Source organism: Dendroctonus ponderosae, unplaced genomic scaffold, assembly GCF_020466585.1.
Source record: "Dendroctonus ponderosae isolate FM_Combo_2020 unplaced genomic scaffold, Dpon_F_20191213v2 Dpon_F_20191213_2, whole genome shotgun sequence".
Classification (NCBI taxonomy): domain Eukaryota; kingdom Metazoa; phylum Arthropoda; class Insecta; order Coleoptera; family Curculionidae; genus Dendroctonus; species Dendroctonus ponderosae.
In genome coordinates, this window is record NW_026018165.1 from 12,064,603 (window position 1) to 12,087,315 (window position 22,713).

Consider the following 22,713-nt stretch of genomic DNA (forward strand, 5'->3'; position numbering starts at 1 on the left):
TTTTCAATTCTCTATCCAACGATGCCAAAACGAATTCTGTGGCTCGAATGGTTCTTGAGAAACTTCGAATAAAGGCTATTTAGTTATCTCTGGAATGATATAAAAACGAGCGTTCTTGCTCATTTTGCTTCCGAGAAACATTCAAAACGGGACGGAAAACATGAAATTTTGCAATAATCTTGCGCCACCCTTGCACGAAACGACGATCATTTTTCTAATTTCATAAACAACAGAAGACTGTATTTTTTTGTATTCAACTTTTATTGTGGTTGTTAATCAACAAATTAAGAGCAATTGAAAAAAAAACGTCATTCTCACGAAGCTTTATTAAATTTTATTTTAACATCATCAAAAACTAAGCCTACCTAATTATCAAATATCTGTATTTGTATATACTCCTAAACTAAAATTTATTATTTTACATTATAATTCCTAAATTTGTGTCTAACACACAAATATTATATTTCCAAATACACCTCGTACAAAGGCGAGATGAAGGACAAATTAAACTGATCATGTTTTTAAGCTTTGTGGGTGACAAATATATTACGTAATCTCTGTCAGTGCTTTATAAAGTATAAACTTTTATATTATTGAATTGTTTGTGGATTTTTAAAGTTCATTTAACATATTTGTCATGTAGGTACTACATATACATTTGCGGTTCTCATTTTCAGCTTCATTAAGTAAATATATCTGTATCTCTATGGGATATTGTAATTTTTACCCTGTTTTCTTTTACTTTAAACTTGTATAATTAATTCAAACTATCTCCAATTAACAGAAAACGTACGAGGTGTGCCAATTTTCACCTAATTACTTAATGTACCGCTGATTTTTACAAATTGTACCATTTTACAAAAATTTCAACATTAATTTCTTTACAAGTTAATGCCAGGGGTTCGTTCCTTTTTCTAAGAATCCTGAAATCAGGATTTTAATTTACACAATGTCCAAATTTACAATTTTTAACAGAGGTAAGTTAGAGTTTGCATTAATAACAATGGTAAACTTTTTTCAATCAAATCATCATGTTATGATTCAAATAAAAAAATTTCAATATTTTTGTTTAAATCTCATAATTATCAAACAGGAAAATTATTTTTTGTGTGTTTATCTGTATTATTCTATTATTTAGAACTGAAGTAAAAGTAAAGTAGGAGTAATTCAATTGGCAAAGTTTAATATTTTAGATTTATTATTAATGTAAACTCTTTTACACACATAACCGAGTAATACTATAAACTAACGCAAATTTGAAAAAATCATGTACCGGTTCTATATTCTCAGTTCATTAAGTACAAACCGTTCCAGTAATAAAATCTATTAAACACATAGTGGTATTGTAACAGCTCAAAGCTTAGAAAAATGCATTCTTCATTGGAAAACATTATACAAGGATTTCAAGCTCTCTGATATAATTTATATACCTGGTGTGATATCCAAAACGGCTATATAGACAAAAGTACTTATTTAAAGACAAAATGCATTTGAATGAATCAAATAAAAACAATATTAGCTTTTCAAACATTTTTATCGTGAGTGTCGAAGGTTCTAAATCTATATATCATAAAGCTCTTCAAATTATGATTTTGTATGTGTTCATACGAACAATAATCCCTTGTATATTGTGTTCCAACGTCAAAAATGCACCATCAATATTGTCCATTTTTGCAAAATCCTTCTATAATAATCAAAATATGGAAACCATGTTTTATCATATCAATTGCGACAGGAAACAACTACGTTAAAATAAGAAACATAAACAATAAATATAAATAGTAAAGTACAAGCTGTACCAGGAACTGAAAAGTTATTTAAAACTAATGCAAAATATATTAAGCTAAAACTAATAATACTTCAGTAGGAATGTCTTGTGTGTGTTAGTGTTTCATATGTACAATTTAACTTAAATTTACCAGCACCGATTGTTTGTCTAAAAGAATATAAATCTAACTTGAACGCTTCCCATATATGAAAGAAATAAATTAAGAAAAGTACATAACGAGACATAATGAATAAGGTGGTAAATATTCTATTTAAAAAAGTAATTAAAAACTTGCATATCTACTATAAATAAAAGCGAAAAACTATAATAAAACTGTGCACAACCGTTACTGAGATTATAACGTTTTTAGATTTTAAGACAAGAAAAGACGCTAAGAAGTTCAGTGGTAACATAATTTTTTGTTATCCTACATGATTAGAGGTTTCAAATTTGAGGAAAATTTTCAACCTCTTTTTATACATTCCTACAATCACCTAGAGGCTACGAAATAAATGACGCTATCCCACGGGAGGACAGCTGTATCACATTTTAATAATCATTTTCATGTACATATTATCCTACTTTTATTTGTACAGGGTGAGGCGGAAACACAATAGTCATAACATTCTACTAATATCAACAAATAAAAGATTTGTCTCGACTTCACCCCGTAAATCGAACAAAACTTTGGGAGATGTTCAGAAACTCTTAAAAAAACGTAAGAATATAATATCGTTATACTCTAGTGATGTGTCGTAAACTTTGTATTGATTCCGATTGATTAACTTTAAAGTTTAGCAACATTTGCACTTATTTGTACCCTGCTATAGATGTGACCAAATTATAATGTGCTTAATCTATGTCTAGAACATAACGAGTTAGTTTTTTTTATCGAATAATATCACAAAATTTGCAAGTTTGTTCAGATTAGAAACTGCAAATATGTTCATCTTTAAAAGTAACAAAGTGATTTTTTGTCTATTGGTTTGCGTAATCAAAATCAATTTAAAAAACCGATGATTTTCTAATCGAAAAGCGGTTGGTTAGTCGAATAAAAGCCGAAAGTTAATATTTATTTTTTTGTACATTGTTGACCGTATACCATATTTTTGCCTAAACGAATAATATAATTTTTGTACAATATCTGATTTAAGCCCTAGTTAATTATATCGAGTAATTTGACGGAATGTTATATGACAATAATTTACATACCGTTAAATTTAGTATCATACTTTAGTACATACACGAATCAACACATGCTCTGTACTGAGAATTTACATAATTACAATGCTGGGTAAGCTATTCAATAATTTACACATTTAATATACCGCTTTTACTTGCAAAAGCTGGTTATGAATTTCGTTCCTTTTTTTTGGGGTATAAAGTTGCGTAATCAAGCATCGGAAAAAGTAAGAGAAAAAGTGCCAAAGTTCCTGTAATGGAGAAATATGTTCATCTCAGTCTGTTCCAACTAATATTTAGGTGAGAGCAAGAATATCGACTCATAATCGATGTTCCTGCTAATTGTAATATTATGGTATTTATAAAAATACAAAAACAACTGTGGCGATTGAAAAATATATCTGTGAGAAACAAAATACTGATCTAGTTAGTTAAAAAATCTGTATACTGTACAAACTGTATTATTGCAGTAAATTACTAATATCGCAGCTGTTAATGTATTAAGGATATATCCTGAAGTCGGGATATTTTGGTTTAATAAGTAGTAGAAACAAAAACCAATCTTAGTGTGTGTATATAGAAACATTCAGTAAATATTTGGTAAAAAATCTGTATATCTGAGGAACTGTATATAGTGTTAGTATTAAAAAATAAAATTGTAGTTGTAGTATGCTTGTAGTCGGAACATCTTGGCATAATGATACATCAGTCTTATAAAACCAAATTCCGATATAATTTCGATTTTTGCGTTATGTACAAATTTATCGGAATTTGATAGAAAATTTAAATGATTCGATTATTAGATAAAAGTTTACAAAAGCATTTCTTACGTGTCGATGCTGAATTTGACAGGTATCCAAGATAATTTATTGCACAAAACCGTTTACCGAAATATCAAGTCAAAAACAACTATTTTCTATTGTTTTCATTCAATGAGTCATTGGAACCACATTCATAAGTGGCAGGAATAACTGTGCTTAATATTACGAAAACATTTTTCTGATTCACATCTTGAGTGAACGAAATAGAACAAGCCATTTCCATGTTAATCAAAATTCAATTCAAATTCAAATTAAATCATATTTTGGTTGATAATTAAACATGGTCATCGTATTATATCATGAAGTACCGGTTGAAAAGTTTTCCGGGGTTATCAGCGGTGGACAATTGGAATTGCTCCCGACGTTTCGGTTATATCTGCAGATAACATTATCAGAGACGATGAGGTAAAGCTTGACGCTGTCTTCTGTGTCTCACTCAGATGTCCAATCATCAGAAAAAAATTTATAAAAAGGCTTATAAGCCTGGAAATGCTTTCTGTGGACATTTTTATTTATTATTTGAGTGTTGGTCAAACATATACAGGGTGGTCCTTAACTAATGGGACAAAATTCACTGACTGATTTATGGTCTAGACAAAAATATTGCGTTTTAGGCAAACATGAAAATTAATAGTTTTCGAGATACAGGGTGACAAAGTGTAAAATTTTTGTTTATTTTTAATAGATCCTTAACCAATTTTTTAGGAAATAGCGTAAAACGAAATATAACCAACAAAAAAGCGACATTTTAAAACCCAAAAAATTTGCCGATGCTTACAATGGCTCGAGACTATTGCAGCTACGCCCTCGAGGATCTACAAGCTACGTAAAGAAAAATTTGAACTTTGTTTTAAAACACTTAAAACGTAAAACTGGTTAAGAATCTATTAGAAATCAACGAAAATTTAATGTACACTTTGACACCCTGTATCTCAGAAACTATTACCTTTCCGATAAGTTTTCCCAAAACGCAATATTTTTGTCTATGCTATATGTCAGTGAATTTTTTCCTTGTTGGTTCAGGACCACCCTGTATATTACATTTAAAAAAATTAAATAAATGATCCAGTAAATTATTTACCTGCGAAACACTGCGGATTACATTTTAACTTAGCATGTGTTTGAACTGTTTTTGTTAAATATCAGCATATATCATCATACTTTGTCATATGTTTGGCCAGTTTTAAACACTTTTTGTTATTATATTATATATTATATGCCTGTACAACTGAAATTTGTAGTTATCTTTCCAATATTAAAAGGTGAATTTTAGGCCAAATGCCTATCTAGAATTAAATGTGATAGAACTTATGTTAACTCATTAAACACCCATCTTGTAACTAAACCAATTAAACTTGTAATTTTTTTACGTTCTAACGATTTACTCAGAAGAATAATTTTTTTAATGCCCACAATTGTAGGTATTTTTGTATAGTAAGGATCATTAATGTGGAATGACCTCTATGGAAATCGTTTGACCATTCCAATCCGTTCCCTCAACCCGAAATAACGGGATTTATTTAACGTTAACGCAGTTTTGAAAAATTTTGAACCATCAAAGTAGAAAATATCCAGCTTTTATAAAAGTTTGAATACCTACTACGTTATTTTTCAATTTGTAAGTATTCAAGAATAATCATATTTCGATTTACGAAAAATAGAATTTAACATTCTCATTAAAATCTTGAATACCTGGTAAATTTTCGTATATCACAAAACAATATTTAAAATCAACTAACACAACAATTAAAACACAGGAAGCACAAACGTCTTAATCTAGAAACTTAACATTTTTAACCACATTCACTTTTTAAATTAAATATACAACAACAAAGATTCCTCAACGCCTCTTTCAATTAGAATTCGCTATGTCTAAAAGTATTGCCCCAAATCAATGGTTGTATCACTTAACTATTGTGTAGCAGAATTTTAGACAACCTTAACTTGATAAACCATTCTGAAGTTTTTACGCTCTGACCGTCTGACCAGGAAAATGCCAAACATAAATATTTTGAAGGATATTATCCATAATAGTTGCCAACGGGCTAAATCATTTTTACCGTGCTCTCGCCATGTTCCGGCAAGTATTTTATAAATAATATCCTTATTCAAAATTTTAAATAAAAAAAACGTTACTAACTTAATTACCGATTCGGATAAAATTCTGCTTTGTTAAGACCCCTACTTACAGACTAACATTACTTAACACATACCGGAAAACTTTAATCCTGTCCATTTTGTTGCACTAATTCCCGCCTATCGTCCAGATTTAGTGTTGGCGGTCTATAAAGGTCCTGAATAGGGGGATCTTCTTCAATGTCTCGTCCTTGATGTGACTTGGACAGTTCTTCATCGTGCAATGCCGTTTGCCCATACGCATTGTGTTCCGTACGATTTTTATCGCCAGCTTGAGGCAATAAATGGATCATGTTTAGTGGGAGACGGAAACCAGTGCCAAAATCCGGATAATAATTGTGATTAAAGGGATGAAACATCTGAAAGAAAAAAACACAATAGTTAACTCAAGATGTTGAGGTAAACGTTAAGAATTCTATTGAACCAAAAATCAATACAATGTTGTACAGTGTGTTAACAATGTGGACTTAAATCTAAAACTTTTTAACTCAATATAACTTTTGTTCTCAAATGGAAGTACCTGTATATTAATAAGTCATTAGATATACAATTTATAAAGTTACAAATTTGCATTTACACTTTAAACCGTGAAATCAACCGTTTTCAAATTATAATTTATTTTATTTAAAAAATTCAAAAAGTTGTTACATTTTGTAAGGTGGCTATGGACTTCAATAAATAAGCGTCAAAATTTGATGATTTTGATTTGATTTGATTAGGGATAGACGCACTATTTTTTGAATAATAACTTGATAAAAATTAATTAGTTAGTAGTACATGAAAACCAAAAATTATTGAAAAATTAATTAATTTCAAAAGTACTTAAAAACCCAAAAATTATTTACAGGATTCTAACGAAATAAAATAGAAAACTAATACATTTGGAAGTCCCACCCAATGGTGTGATGACGCATTGCAGTAGGAAGAGATTGCTCATGAAAACGCCTTGAGAAAATAAATTCGTTAACTTCGCATTGGAAATTAAACGATTACCTACATAAATTTTACTTAACGCATTTTTTTTCGTGCAATAATGCAACATGCAATAACTTTCATAAGAACTGCATGCAGCATTCCATGAAACCATCTTTGACTTTTAAGGCACTTCATCGAGTTTCCACACAATCGTTTTCACCGACTTCCCTTATCGCTCGAATTGTTGACTGAAAATTTGTCAGTATTTCATCTGACGAAGAAGATGAACTCTTAATATCTGTTCTCTAAGTCTGTTTTACCCGACATTTACACTCAACAGCTCACTATAGTTCAAATGTGTCGCATAGCGGATATAGTGGCTCCAAATTATTTCTTCTAGTTTCTGACGACAGAAAATATACCAAAAGCTACTTACTTGATGTTGATCATGTTCGTTCACAGGCGGCCTAACATTTGGATGAACGGGCTCTTGGTCTCTCTCACTCCCCTTCGTCAAATTATTATTATTTCCGATATTGCCTAGTATCTCCACAGCACCCTCCGCAAAACTTAAGCAGTCTCTCCGAAGCTGCTCTAGCTTCAGACTTTTTCCATATTTTCCTCTTACGTACATCAGAAGAGAATTATACGGGATCCCGTAGATTCTTGAGGCTTGACTGGTCGTCATCCTCTTCTTCCACACTTGACCCAGAGCTTCAGTCAGTTCATTGTTGGTCCATGATCTGGGAGGGCCGCCTCTTGGTGCAGAATGTTGTCCTTTCGGTCTACCCACTGTAATAAACCCAAAATTGATTTTGGAATAATGCGGTAATTCTTTACAATTTTGTAAATTGAACAACTTCCATAGTGAATTGGAGTTCTTCACTGTTGTAGGATAGAGGTAGATTTGAACTGATTTGATGTAATTTTTTTAATACAACGGTTTCACGTGATCACTATGACTGAAAAGAGGAAACTTATATTCGTTTCGCAGCTTTTTCGTTGCCACTGTTGTATCTTTTTCGTAACAAAATATATCAATAAGTTATGGCATAACTGGGACGCTTAATATTTCAAAAAAACTATTGCGAAAAAAATGTTGACAAAATCTGCTGTTTAATTAGAGATATTCAATTTAAGAAATGAACGCATAAATGTTTGATATTCCGTTCAGTTCAGTTTGTTCACCTCTCTTATTGTCATCTATATTTTCGCATTCTATTTGATAAAAATTAGTTAACATTCGCGATTCGAGAAGAAAGTAAAAAATTGTTAAGATAATTAATAGAGATCACTCTCAAAATGTATTCATTGGGTTTATGTTATGATGTACGAAAATGCGTTGTTGCGATCAGAACTTCGCATAAATTATACCAAGTTGACTAAATAACTAAGCTGAAAAATTAAAATTTAGTGCGAAATGTGGCATAACTTGAAATCTAAAAACGGTGAGGGATATCGACTTGGAACAAGTACATACAAACATAATGGTTTCAAATAGTTTTTGACAGATTAGTACTTCTAACATTAGGATGAAAACTGTACTAAGTAAGTAACTAAGGTGGAGGATACAGAGAGAAACGAAAGTATTGTATATAATATAACCGTCTAACTACTATGTTTACCTACTACTAAGTCTGAATACTGCCCAGTTTTCTATGAAGGCAAATTGTTTGTAAGCATGTTTCTGCAGCATTAATTCCACTGTTGTTCTATTTTATATGTGCACAGTTCTTCATTTTTTAAATAATTTTTTGAAAAATGTTAGTTTCAAATTTGTTATCTGCCTCCTTAAACATGATTTTTCAAATAAATGGCGCACATTTGGAGATGAAAATGATGGTTAAAAATCTGTTAGACCATTTTCAACTTACTTTTCTTTTTTACGAACGAGGGAGCGTCTATATTTCTATTGTCGGGGAAGTCGAAGAGAGAACTTCTGCAACCCTCATAGCCGTGGGGAAAAAACCCTAAGGGTGAATCTAATCCAAAATCTGAAAAGGAAAGAAATAATTAAATGTCTGTGTATATAATTATAGTTATTATTAAAGAGGGAAATTATAGACAAATAGACATTATAGACAAAGGATTTTTGATAAGAATAAAAAGCATTTTGATATCAAGAAGTTAACTAAAAAAATTTAATTGTTTTAGTCAAGGAGTTAAACACTGGAAGCTTTTGGATTGTTTGTCTAAAGATTTCAATCAGAATTGGTGAAAACGTCCAAACGGATTGGTACATTGCTTCAAAATTTGTGGAAACTTATTTAATATTATAGAACTTTTCATACTTTCATTATTTATTACAACTGTTCCGACACGTCGTTCCAACGCGTTTTCAGTATTTCACAGGATGTCAATAATTCTTTTTCACCAGGATATCCCGATTTATACCTCGAAAACTATTTCATTTTCTAAACCTTTTGAATCAATAATCGAAATACCTTACCTAATAATTAGAAATGCTGGCTCCGTGCATGCATATCTAATGGTCGACTTTCATATTTAATATTCAAATATAAATTACGGGTATATCATTACGTACATAAAGCAAAGCAAGTGTTAAATCACACGGGATCTTTCTTTGGATGCCATGTAAGCTAGCTTGAATTTTTTATGATTTGGGACAGAACTGTTCCAATGTGTACTTTGTAGCGAATAGCTTATTTATTTATGGATACCTACAGTAGAATTATGGAAAAAATATAATAATTTAGCAGATTTCTGAGCGACATATTGTTATTTGAATATCGTCTAGATTTATTTCAGCCTGTTTTATTATTTATTGCTGAAATCCAGATAGCGGTCAAGGATTACAAGTAAAAAATATAGTATATGTTTAACTTTAAGTATTGGTTAAAGAAAAACAATTCGAAGAAAACGTTTCCGTAACTCAAAAATACGACAGCAGAATTTTTTCATTTTTAATGTTGAACAATAAGAAGCCAGCATATTTAAATATAACATAATTAAAGTATTGCTCATTACCAAAAAACTAATATAGTACTAAATAATCCCCTCGTGTTGCAATAAATGATGGAAAACTGCCCGCAAAATAGAATAACATATCGACTCAGTCCATTCTGATTTATTATTTAATTTGAGCAACATGATCGTGCTCTCTCACACGCAATTATATTAACCCCCTTGTCTTGTTAAAACAACTCTTTCATTGAATAGCGTTAATGAGTAGTTGATTAGTATCGGTTGTTGGTCGGTATCAAGTAGCTCTTGCAGATGCAATTTCCTCTTTGCTATTAGCAATATCTACAATTATTGATTGCTTACTGTATCTGTGTGATGAACAAATATTGTTTATTTATCTAAGTCATTGTTCTTGTTTAACTTATTTACCTTCAATGAGTAGAAAACGACAATTGTTCTAAACTGGGCGGTTACGAAAGAAAGCATGTTGAATACTGAGATACTTTTGCGGACATTATGTGGTTTCGAATTTTATAATGATTTCTTAAAGTCTGTCGGTATGGCCTGTACCATATTTTCAAGCTTTAAACGAAAAATGTTTTTAACTTTTTCAAAAAATATTCTTCAGAATAAAAAGGCTGGTTTTAGTTAAGAGTGATAAAATAATCTTGTACAGAAAACATTATAGATTCACGTCTTAAGTGATCTTGCCAATTTTGTATGTATACAACAGCACTGGTTTTCCAAAGCTTACTTTCTGAAAAGTACTGTTTCCTATTACTTACAAGTGGAAACTTTCCGAATATTTAGACATCGAATGCTTTTATATGAAGTTGAGAAGCATCTAGTTTTCCGTTTAGTCAATAACTCCAAATGTGCCATTCAACATTGAACCTCTCAGAATCCCTCCCTGTGCTCGCTATTAAAAATTGGTAGGTGAGTCATGGCTTGTTCGGTCAGCAATTATCGCGCGAGCCGTACGTACATTTGCATAAACTATTAATGGTGCGATGTTAACAAGAGTTTTAAAAAGTTAAGATTATGTTTAAAAATCGTTCTCGCTGCTGGCATCCTTTTGTTTTGGTTTATGCGGACAAGTCGACAGCCGCCGCTAGTTCTGGCAAGTCATCGCAACCGGCCAAAGCTCGGACAAGTGAACTTGAATGTGGATCTGAAGTAGTTTGAATGCTGATGGTGAAAAAACATGCATCTAAGAAGCACGATGCCGATTTCAGTCCGACCATGCTCACCTGACTAAGTGATTATTCACATGCTAATTTTCAATATTATCAAATTAACTCTAATTACAAAGCAACGACAATCGGTTGTCTATTGATTTGTGGTCTAAAATTTTGAAACAATTAGATAGCAGCCAACAATGAATCTAATGAGTTAACTACTTAATCTCTTAGGTATGTGCATAAGTTAATTTAGTTCTTCAAAAGTAAGTTTTATTTCATTTGCATAGAGTTCCGTTTATAGCTTTTTTACTGTAATTTATATCATGGTTTAGATTACATGGGCTGAAAATGGCTGAAGTTTTTTATTGTTGCTTCGTTGTTTTAATTGGGTATTTCCGTAAGTTTTTTTTACACCCGAATTTTCATATTATTGCTATTGCAATTTCGGCGATTATTCTAACAGATCATTACAAAATTATCAAATGCAAGAATTGAATGATTAATAAAAAATATATCAATTAATAACGCTCATTCATTTTTAATTTCCTTAAGACCTGTAAAAAATTGTAACTCTAAAGTACGATTTTAAATACCTTGCGAACTACTCCTAAAAAGTGCATTAAACACTCTCTACTTTTTGCTTCTAGATAAAAATTGTAGATTGTTTTAGTCCGGAGCTTTTTGTTTCATTGGTAATTTAATTATTAAGTTAGGCTTTCACGGCCATTGCTTGAAACTGGTATGTTTTTTCAAGCCCCATTGAAAGAAATTCTATTTTAAGTCTTCTGTTGATTGAACAAATATTCCTTACGGTTGAATACTTTTTATATTTTCACCAGACTTGAAATCAAGGGCGGACCCAAAGAGGGTCATGGGGGTCACGACCCCCCCCCCCCTTGTGTTGGGTTTATGTCAACAATAACATACAAAAAATAGTTTTTCTAATTTCATAAACAACGAAATGTTGAATTTCTACTACATGAATTGAAAGCTGGATCCGCCGCGGCTCAACCTCTTTTATGGCTTAACTAAATTTTCGATTCTCTATCCAACGATACCAAAACGACTTCTGGGACTCAAATGGTTCTCGAACAAAGTTCGAAAGAAGCAGCGTCATTTGAGTCGATTTTGCAACTCAAAAAAATACACGCAAATCTAAAATTTCATAAATTCAAGACTTTTTTGAGAAAATTGCCAATATTTCCTTATCGATGGATCACTTTTTAAAAAGGCCATTTAGTTCTCTTTCGAATCATGTAAAAATAAGCGCTGTTCTCTTTCGAATCATGTAAAATTCAAATTTCGCTTTCTGGGCCAAAACTACTCGAATTTCCTCACTAACGTTGTTACGACTAAATGGAATTTTCAATTCTCTATCCAACGATGCCAAAACGAGTTGTGGCTCGAATGGTTCTTGAGAAACTTCGAAAAAAGCAGCGTCACGTTCAAGTGGATTTTGCAACTCAAAAAATACACGCAAATCTAAAATTTCATAAAATCAAGACGTTTTTGAGAAAATTGCCAATATTTCCTTATCGATGGCTCACTTTTTAAACAGGCCAATTAGTTCTCTTTCGAATCATGTAAAAATAAGCGCTGTTGCTCATTTTGCTTCTGAGAAACGAGCAAAAACGGGACGGAAAGTATGAAATTTTGACATAATCTTGCACCTCAGTGTCTGATATTGAAATTTCGCTTTTTGGGGGTCAAAACTATTCGAATTTCATCACTCGTGTGTTGATGGCTGACTCGAATGATTCTTGAGAAACTTCGGAAAACCCAGCGTCATGTTCAAGTGGATTTTGCAATTAAAAAAAAAAAACCACGCAAATCTGAAACCTCTTGAATTCAAGCATTTTTTGAGAAAACTGCCAACATTTGCCCATCCATGGTTCACTTTCTAAAAAGGCCATTTATTTTTCTCTAGAATGATGTACAAATGAGCGTTCTTGCTCATTTTGCCTTCGAGATATGAGCAAAAACGGTACTGAAAACATGAAATTTTGGCATAATATTGCACCTAAGTGTATGCTATTCAAATTTCGCTTTCTGGGTTAAAACTATTCGAATTTCATCACTCACGTCATTACGACTGAATCGACTTTTCAATTCTCTATCCAACGATGCCAAAACGAATTCTGTGGCTAGAATGGTTCTTGAGAAACTTCGGAAAAAGCAGCGTCATGTTCAAGTGGATTTTGCAACTCAAAAAAAAACTCACGCAAATCTGAAACCTCTTGAATTCAAGCATTTTTTTGAGAAAACTGCCAACATTTCCCCATCCATGGTTCACTTTCTAAAAAGGCCATTTATTTTTCTCTAGAATGATGTACAAATGAGCGTTCTTGCTTATTTTGCCTCCGAGATATGACCAAAAACGGGACGGAAAACATGAAATTTTGGCATAATCTGAAGTGTCTGATATTGGAATTTCCCTTTCTGGGTCAAAACTACTCGAATTTCCTCACTTACGTTGATACGACTGAATCGACTTTTCAATTCTGTATCCAACGATGCCAAAACGAATTCGGTGGCTCAAATGGTTCTTGAGAAACTTCGAAAAAAAGCAGCGTTATGTTGGAGTCGATTTTGCAGCTCAAAAAAAACACGCAAATCTAAAACTTTTTGAAATTAAGACTTTTTTGTGAAAACTGCCCATATTTCGTTATCGATGGTTCCATTTTTGAAAAAGCGATTTAGTTCTGCCTGAATAATGTCAAAATGAGCGTTCTTGTTCATTTTGCTTCCGAGAAACGAGCAAAAACGCGATGGAAAACATGAATTTTTGGCATAATTTTGCACCTCAGTGTCTGATACTCAAATTTTGCTTTCCGGGTTAAAACCACTCGAATTTCCTCACTCGTGTTGTTGTGACTGAATCGAATTTTCAATTTTCTGTCCAACGATACCGACTAACGATATTTTTTCTAATTTCATGGGCAATAAAAGACATTTTTATCAGACAGAATTTCTAGTACATGACCGCCCTTGACTTGAAAGCTGAATTCGCCACTACTTAATAACTAACTCCGCTGCGTTCTCTTATGGGTGCTTAAAGTATCCGACTTTTTTTTAAGTTATTGTAGAAGCAACCACGTGATGAAGCTTTCTATCACTTGACACTGAACGTTTAGAATAATTTCATAGCAAATCGAATGAATCCTTCGGGCAGATGTTATCGGGCACGTGCCTATGAAAAGTACGGTACTGTGCGCTGTCAGCCGTGTTCTTCGTACCACTCTTGTAACTAATAATTGAATACTTACATTTATTGGGCGGAGGCGTCAGAGCAAGCGTTGAAGTTGTGGGCATAGGCGGATATGGCAACGGCGACGGATTATTAATCTCCTGCTTCATGTTGGTCGTGGGTTGGGGTGCAGAAACAGGTGAAGAACGGAACTCTTTGCCGCTGCTTTGGGTGCTCATGTCCAGTTCCGGACTACGCACTGACATTTCCGGGGTGCATGATTTCCGTTCCTCTTCCTTCACTGTGGCGTGATCTTCGCTTTTTTTCATACAAAGATCTTCGGCCGTTTCTTCCGAGTGTGAGGGTGATGGTGGTTTCAAATCGATCGAAGTGCAATTTAACTCTCTGTGCATACTTAAATCTCCCGAACGTCTTCGTGGCCTAAATAAAAGATACAGTCTCAGTAGTTTGCCAGGCTTTCGGTCTAATCTTCAAATTGCTAATGTTGTAATTGCAAGTAAACTTATTGCATTACTTACATTACTAGTTTTTACTGACGATTTATATATGATAAAATTTGGTAAGTATATAGCGGTTTCAGATCTCACCTTGCTTGTTTTCTTCTCGGTGTTGGCGATTCGGACCTGGGCATGAGCGCTTCGGGAAAAGACAGCTTCGACATATGAGGTAACTTCACTTGAGCGCAATCGAAGTTATTTGGGATCGGTGAAAAGGGTGACGGTAACTCATCTAAAAGCTTCTTCCCTGTATGCCGGCCCGAACTGGGAAATTTGCTTGGAATATTATTATAGTGATATTTATCGTAGTCATTTGGCGATGTGGATGGAGTTGGAGTTTGATTTATTATGCTGGTGGACTCTTTATCTGCACTATATTGATCCTGATTGGCCAATCCGCGAATTTGAAGGCTCTCAGCAGCTTTTATCAGAGCTTGCAATTGGTCTTGCAAAACATTTACTTCACCTTTATAAATGAAGGCCACGATCGCTTGAATTACCCAACTGAAAAATAAAGAAAATGTATTTCAACTACTCGGTAATGAGCTGTAACATTTTGGTGAAATATTTTTTTCCTCATTTTTCCATCATGGTGAAAGAGGTGTCCATCTAATTATTTAGCTGAGTAACTCACCCACTAAAATCACTCAGAATAATTACGGGATGTTTGCAAGGATGGTCCAAAAATATTCTCTGGAAAAGGGTACTACAGGCGCTCAACACCACTTTGTGGGCTCTAATGGAAGTGTCGGCGCACACCAATGTTACATCAACTAGGGTTTCTGCTTCTAGTAAGGCCTCGAAGGATGCCAAAATGTGCGACTGATGGTTGTTCCAGCGCAATGAATAATGCGATTCTGTCATGGTCATATCCTGCTCGTTCATTTTTGTTTCTTTCAGTCCCTTCTTATGTTTTTTGAAATGGAATTTTGAATTTCTGAAACAAACATTTAGTTAGTCGTCAGACTCGAATTTACATAGAGCATAGAAAAAAGTATATGCCCTGCGATGTGGAAATGCTGCTCATCTCATAAATAATCTAGGAAGTACACGAAAAACGGGTATTAAATTAGAAGAATCAAATGCAACGCACATTTAGCAAAAAGCGAATTACACCCAACAAAGAAATTGCTTTATTTGCTTCTTTGCGCTAACATCAAATGTGTTACATTCAGGCTCCTCAAAACGTACTAGATTTAGCAAACTATTAAAGCGAATTACAACAAATATCGAACAATAACGCTAAATTCAATCTATTGAAATTTGTGATAAAAAATTAATGGATACTGCGATTTAAATATTTGATGAAAATTTTCCGATAGCAATTCAAACGAATGCTTCCAATAAACAGATAGTTGCGTTCTAGTAACCTTTAGATATTTACTGCGAATTGATGGCACTGAATTGTTTGCTACTTGATCTTTAAATACTTTAAAATGTGTAAATAAAAAGAAAATATCTAGCGTCAAGCCCTCTTCTTTTCGATCAATTTTTTTTATAATCATCATATGATTTAAAATATGGTAAATTTCTTTCAAATAATATTGTATCGTGAAATGTCTATAAAATTCTCCGGCAATGATTTTATTAACTGCGTTTTGTGCATCAAAGTAAAAAAATCCCAAACGTTTATTTTGACCGAAATAAATTCTAACCGATATTGAAAATTATGTTATTGTGGTTCTTAGTTTTCATTACTTAAAGTTGCTGCCAGTTGATTTGTTTGATTATCTGTGGATGAATTATTTATTCTCTAGATAATAATAATAATATTAATAACAACTGGAAAGAAAAGTTGCAAAAAGTACAGGTCATACACTTCCTGATTAGCAACAAAGGAAACAAGGAAAATGTGCAGGTTTCACAGAACAAATATTTGGGAAGATGAATTCTGAGAATTAGGCAGGTGCCCATTATTTTGATGAATCTAGAAATATCTATTCCTGTCTATTGCTTGTGTGTCGTTTCAAATCGCATGGCTCCGAGCAAAAACAAATTTCAAATTTTTAATTTTTTAAATCAAAATTTGATAATTTCATTATTAGGAAACTGAATTTAAATTTATCGGTATTGCAAAAAGTCAAGTATTTTCTTTCAGAAATTCTAGATACCGAGAAGAAATAAGATAATAAATAATCCTCTATGCGTTTAACGAGAACTGATCTAGTGGAATATTAGCAATTTTTTGGTCAGGTGTTATTATTGATACCTTTTTCGAGTATCATGTTAAATTACTTATTTCTTTAATAAATTCGCAACATATTTTTACAAAACTATCCTAGAATCATTTGTTTTCATTGTTGTGGTTTGGAGATTAAAGGGCGTTGAGTTATGAGAGTTTCTAATTATGGAAAAACATTTTTTATTTAAGTTTTTTTTTAATTCAGTTTCTAACGACTTACGACGATACGTAGTTGATATTATTAAAATATTGAAATATATTTCCAAGATTTATTATTGCTATTCAAAGTTATCGGAAGTCAAGCAGAAAACAACGAATTTCAAATAAAATTATATTAAGTGTTCAAAATGTCTGTTTGTAGAGCAGCAGTGGATATCGATATTAATCGTGGGTCATAAATGATTAATTTATTAAGTCTAACTGTATTAATTCAGAAAACATTAGAGCTTATTTGATATTTTTCATATTTTTCATGGAACAAAGAACATACCTAGGTCTGCTTCCAACCTAGACGTATTACTTGAGTCAAATAATGCTCTTATTTGTTGTAATAATAATAATTTTGCCATATCTAATTAGAACCTATATTGAAGGCTTCCACGTTTAAATTTCACATTATTTACATGAACGAATATTTTGAAAAAGTCGCTGAACGAAGGCTCAAACGAAATTAGAGAATAGAGTTAACTAACTAACTTAAATCCAGTGTTGATTGTAGACAAGATTTACATTTCCTATGCGGTGTAATTTACATTCGTATGGTATTATATACTTGTTTTAATTAGTGGCGTAGTTGTGGTATCTACTTATTTCAAAGCGTATTGGTATTTGTAAAATGCACTAATGTATGTAGGTATGCACGTAACTAAACTTCAAGAAAAGGTGATTTTATATCTCATTTTAATGCGAAAAATCTTTACTAGCGAATTTTATGCATTTTTTTATAAATTTTTAAAAGAAGTAGGCACTGAAGCAACCTCTTGTATATATCGCGTAATAAATAAACGGCAATTAAAGGTTCAATTCCAAACGCAGTTTAGACGAAAATTTAGTGTTTGATCACCATCCTTTGGATTTATTCAGTCTGAAACTCTATATTCATTAAGACACCTTCCACTTTCCGAATGCCGTTTATTGAAGCATACAGAAGTAATAAGCATTGCTGTAAGTATACTTGTAAATTGGCACTAAACGTGGCCAATATTTAATCTAAGCAATATAAATTGCACATAAAATCCATATAATAATTATTAAAAAAATTGAAGTATTTTATAACGCAATAACTTTAAACAATAAATCATTTGCGCTTTAATTCAAAAGAAACAATAAAATGTAACATAAATCTGTCGATTATCAATCGCACTAATAGAAAGGCGATCAACTCTACATTTGCCTAAAATTTGCATAACTGCCGAATTAAAGGGCCAAAGCCACCAGAATAATAGAAAAGAACAGAAAAAGTATGGAACGACCCTTGCAGCCATCACACAAATCATGTAAACAATTAAACGATCAAAATTCCTATTAAGTTTGGAGAATAGGTCTTATATACATAGTCACGAAATATATCAAGGGTTCTTCTTCTAGAAGCGAATCAATTTGGGAACAACAGCGAATTGTAATCACAATACCATAGTTTGTTAATACCTTACTTCAATGAATGAAATTTTAGTATGATGAACAAATATGTGCCTAGTAACCTTCATCTTAAATTTTACTATTTTACTAAAGTGCTCCGATTGAACAAGCACTTTACAACAAGATCTTCATTTATTTCTTAGAAATTAATGTTTCCTAGTTTCGTTCTGATTTGGCTTCTTATTGAGACAATATATTTTGCGTCCTGCCTGCGCTCTCAGATGATTTAAAGTCTTAAGCAATTACTTATGGTAGATTTTTGGAGAAACAACCCCCTTCTGGAGTGAAACCAACATGCAAAGTTAGGGCTCGCGTGCGTATGTGACATATTCGACCGAGCACGTACGAAAACATTTAGGGACAGAGAAAAGGATCTGTGCAACGTGGCTCTTTCCCAAAGGGGGACGAGAAACTACCCTTAACGAGGGCCCAAAACAAGAAATTCGTAATGACTTAAATTAAAACAGAGACAGCAAGTGATTTGTTATGTGTGTCTGTGTGTGTGGTATCGGCGTCATACTGTTCCCATCAAGAAATTTATATCTAAAATTTGATTGTTTTAAAAAGATGAAATATTAGACAGTACTTCTCGCTTGTACTAAACTTGTACTTAAACATGTTGTTTTCCTTGCTTACGCTCATATTCTACCTTATATTGAATTTAATTCCACACTGAACGTTCGCTGAGTGTTAGACTGGTCGCTGATTTTTAATTTTCAGTTCGATTCATTTGTTTTATAAGAAATTTCTTCTCTGTCTTGCATATTTTACTTCTTTGACTTGAAAAAATTTGTATTATTTTCCTGGATCTATGACAATTTTAGGGATCCGTATGTCTAGAAATATTTGGGGATTAGAATAAAAATAGTGAAAGTATAATTCGAACTAAAATCGAACAGATTTGCATACATGTAAGTCCTCTATTTGGAAACAACGTTTTTCACTATGCAAAGATTTCTAGGCTTATGTTTAAATCAACAAAGATGATAAATGAAACTAGGAAAAAGTATATACTTTTACTGATGGAACTATTCATTCAAGTTTATTGTGAGAAGAATCCAAAGTCTTACAATTGAAACAACAAAGCAGCTGTATAAAAATTTAGAGTTCAAAGCGTGTAATCTCCCATGTTTATCGATAATAGAGAACGCCGTTTTATATTGAAGCAATGATTGTGGTGAAAATGGGTGAATTTTTGGGAGAAACCGTTGGACGTTTTTAGGTATAATTTTACAAGAATATCCCCCGAACATTAAAAAAATATAGTCGAAGCGTTTAAGTGTGTCTTCCATGACTGCTTTAGCGTTTGCTCCTGAAGATCAAACTGAAAATAGGTTTAATTGTTGGTTATAATTGCGATAATGACTCCAGCTTTCAGCAGTTATCTTAATTTTTACGTTTATTGACTATTATCACTTTCTCAGTAGAACAAAACTGCTTTTAATACCTAATTCTCTGGTTCCGCGCCCCTACTGTGTAGAAAATTTAACTGATGTAGTTCTTCCGAAGGAATGTAAAAGAAGCGTATTTTCGACATCGTTGTACATTGCTTGTTTTGAAGAGCACAATTTAAAAACTAACCATAAATGTAACATTGACGTATTACCTGCCTTGATACATGGTCGCCACTGTGCTTTTTTATTAAACATTTATAGAAACGTCTTTTCTTTAAATTTTTGGTTAAGTTATCTTGAGATAGGCCTGGGTGATACTGTGTTGAGTTGCGCTTTTGAGTTGATGCCGCTCTGTGAGTTCATGAGTTATAACTCATCATCACGTCGCATTGCGTCGCACCTCGCATTGCGCTTGTGGCAGAATAATTCTTGAAATCAGAACTTTTAAAGGACATTTTTAGTTAGCTGAAATTTCGTCAGTTTTTACCATCGCTCGCAAATTGAGGAACAGTTTCATTTCTTCACGGCAAAGCTGCGCCAACTCCTGCAAATTCATTGAGTTACCCACAGCTAAATTGGAGAGCATAAATAAAATCACGCAAATATTTTCAAAGTATAGATTTGCCATTGTCCACGATAGTTTATAATATTTGTTTTTAGCATTCCTATTTTATTGGCTTCTTTTCTACAGTTAGTTGCTGAATTAATTCTATAAGGCAGCAGCCGAATTTAAACGTTATCTAAGAATCAAGTCCAAGTTAGCGCTGTTATTCATAATATGAACCGCAGCGATAAAATTTAGTTTCAACAACAAAACTTAAACCCCAAACTTTATATACGCGTTAGCAAGAAATTAATATGTATGTTTATTTGTGAATTTCGTGTGTTGAGCTGTATTTAATATGTAAATCATTCGAAATACTTGAAGACTTTTGCAAATTAGTTGCGGTTTTCATTTAACAATCTCTTAAATTTTTTTACGGCTTTTGGAGCAGTTTTCTGACTAGTTATTACTAATACTGTACTGTCTTAATACTGTATTAAGTCTGAATAGCTATTCGTTTTAGGGGTTTAATAATATTAATAGTTGATTTTACTTTAATATAACGGTGAATGTAGCCAGTTAATTTTCAACAATAAAGTGAAATATCATTATTCAGATTATTGTAAAAATGTAGCGAAACCTCGCGTAGTTAGTTCCATTTAATAGATTATTTGCTTCAAACCTTAAATATGTATAGAAGTTATTATTTGAACAAGCATGCATCAAGCAATAACAGCAAGCTTTTATTTAAATTTATGAATTTTTAATGACATTAGAACGTTTTGGTTCATTTGAGGACCTCAGTCTCACCATCATTCCTACCATTAACATCGTCTGTACTTGTTTAAGTTCAATGCTGTTAGTTGACTTTGTAATCTAAATTATAATTGTTATCTGTTTCTTTTTGGAAACAAAATTTGAGGTTGAGGAAAATCTTTATATGTAACATATTCTGATCAACAATTTGTTGTTGATAAAATGTCGAAAAAATAATTATTAATTATTAATCCTTTCGATAAATTTACGGTTTCCAACAAGCTTTATTCTTTCATGAAAATAGCCGGCGGCCCGTAGATATTCAACTTGCATGCAAATGCCTTACAAACAAACCACGTTCACATTCTTGGAAATCACAGTGTACCGTAATACATTACCCCTATTCTTGATTTGTTTCTTTCCTTTTCATTATCATACATATATATTCTTACATGATTTTATCAGCGTAGATATTTTGGTAAGTGCCAAATATATGTAAAACAAATGTAAGGTTTGCATGTCTCGCACACGGATTCGGATTACATAGGCGTTCGGCATTTTGTTTGGGGGCTGAAAAGACGAATTTTCATTGTTTTTGGTCAGTTTAAATGTGATATTTTAGTTTATTGTTCCGATATTGAATTAGCTCGAAAGTGTTTTTATATCAAGTCATAGAGAGAAAACCAGCTTCTTTTTTCTTTGTCCATGAAATTAAAATTTAATATGCGTTCAAGTTTAAGGTTTACAATCACTTTCTTTAAAACTATGAAACAAAATACAGGGTGGTCACATGTTCCTACTGCTCAGCTAATTCAACTCGGCTATTGTGTGCGGTGTTAAATTAAAACAGTTACTTGTATGATAGAAAATATGTTTTTGTTTTTTAACATTTTTTGACAAAGTGCAACGTATATTGACTAGAATATTAACCAAATACGCTCTAGCATGGGCGTTTTTTAGCAGAAAACAGTAAATCAGAGTGTGAAAGTTTACTGTTATACATGTATTTATTTGTATATCACTTTAAGGCATTTTCTGCCACATTAATGCAAGTTTTTGCATGTTTTGCCTCCGCAAACTGTTTCAAACAAATTCAAAAAGTGTTCTAGATGGCCATTACTATAGCTAGTAAAAATACGTCAAGTATGTAACAACTAGTAAATTTATTACAACCGATCTACCAAGAAAATGCTACTTTTGACTTACTTTGAAAATGTGTCGACTTACTTGATTGATTCCTAATGCAGTTGGTTTATTTTATATAGTAATTAATTTTCAACATAGCCAGTCTTTATCAAGCAAATGCTCACTGAAGGAAATGTTCCCACTTTATATTGCGCTTAGTATTCTAAATTTAAATATAAATAAAGCTACTTTTTCGGTAACAGTAACGTTACAAACACGCGTCTTGCATCTATTTTTAAAACACACTGCCATAAATTGATAAGTTTTGACGCATTTTTCGACGTTTGACGTTTGTTTTTTGTTTCCATGGTAACATGTACCCGGTTAACTTGATCTAAACAAAAATAAATTAATTTTCTCCCTTTTTGCAAATAGCTTAGA

At 32.4% G+C, this 22,713-nt stretch overlaps 1 protein-coding gene across 1 annotated transcript in view; it reads right to left on the reverse strand.

The window, feature by feature from the left end:
- Positions 1–308: 308 nt before the first annotated feature.
- LOC109544695 (protein jim lovell) overlaps positions 309–22,713 on the reverse strand; it is a gene marked incomplete in the record, with an annotated part of 136,552 nt that continues 114,147 nt past the window's right edge. Inside the window, 6 exon segments of the mRNA XM_019915019.2 lie at positions 309–6,266; positions 7,259–7,614; positions 8,697–8,816; positions 14,195–14,556; positions 14,724–15,137; positions 15,268–15,570. Of these exon segments, the coding sequence (XP_019770578.2) occupies positions 5,994–6,266; positions 7,259–7,614; positions 8,697–8,816; positions 14,195–14,556; positions 14,724–15,137; positions 15,268–15,518 (1,776 nt within the window).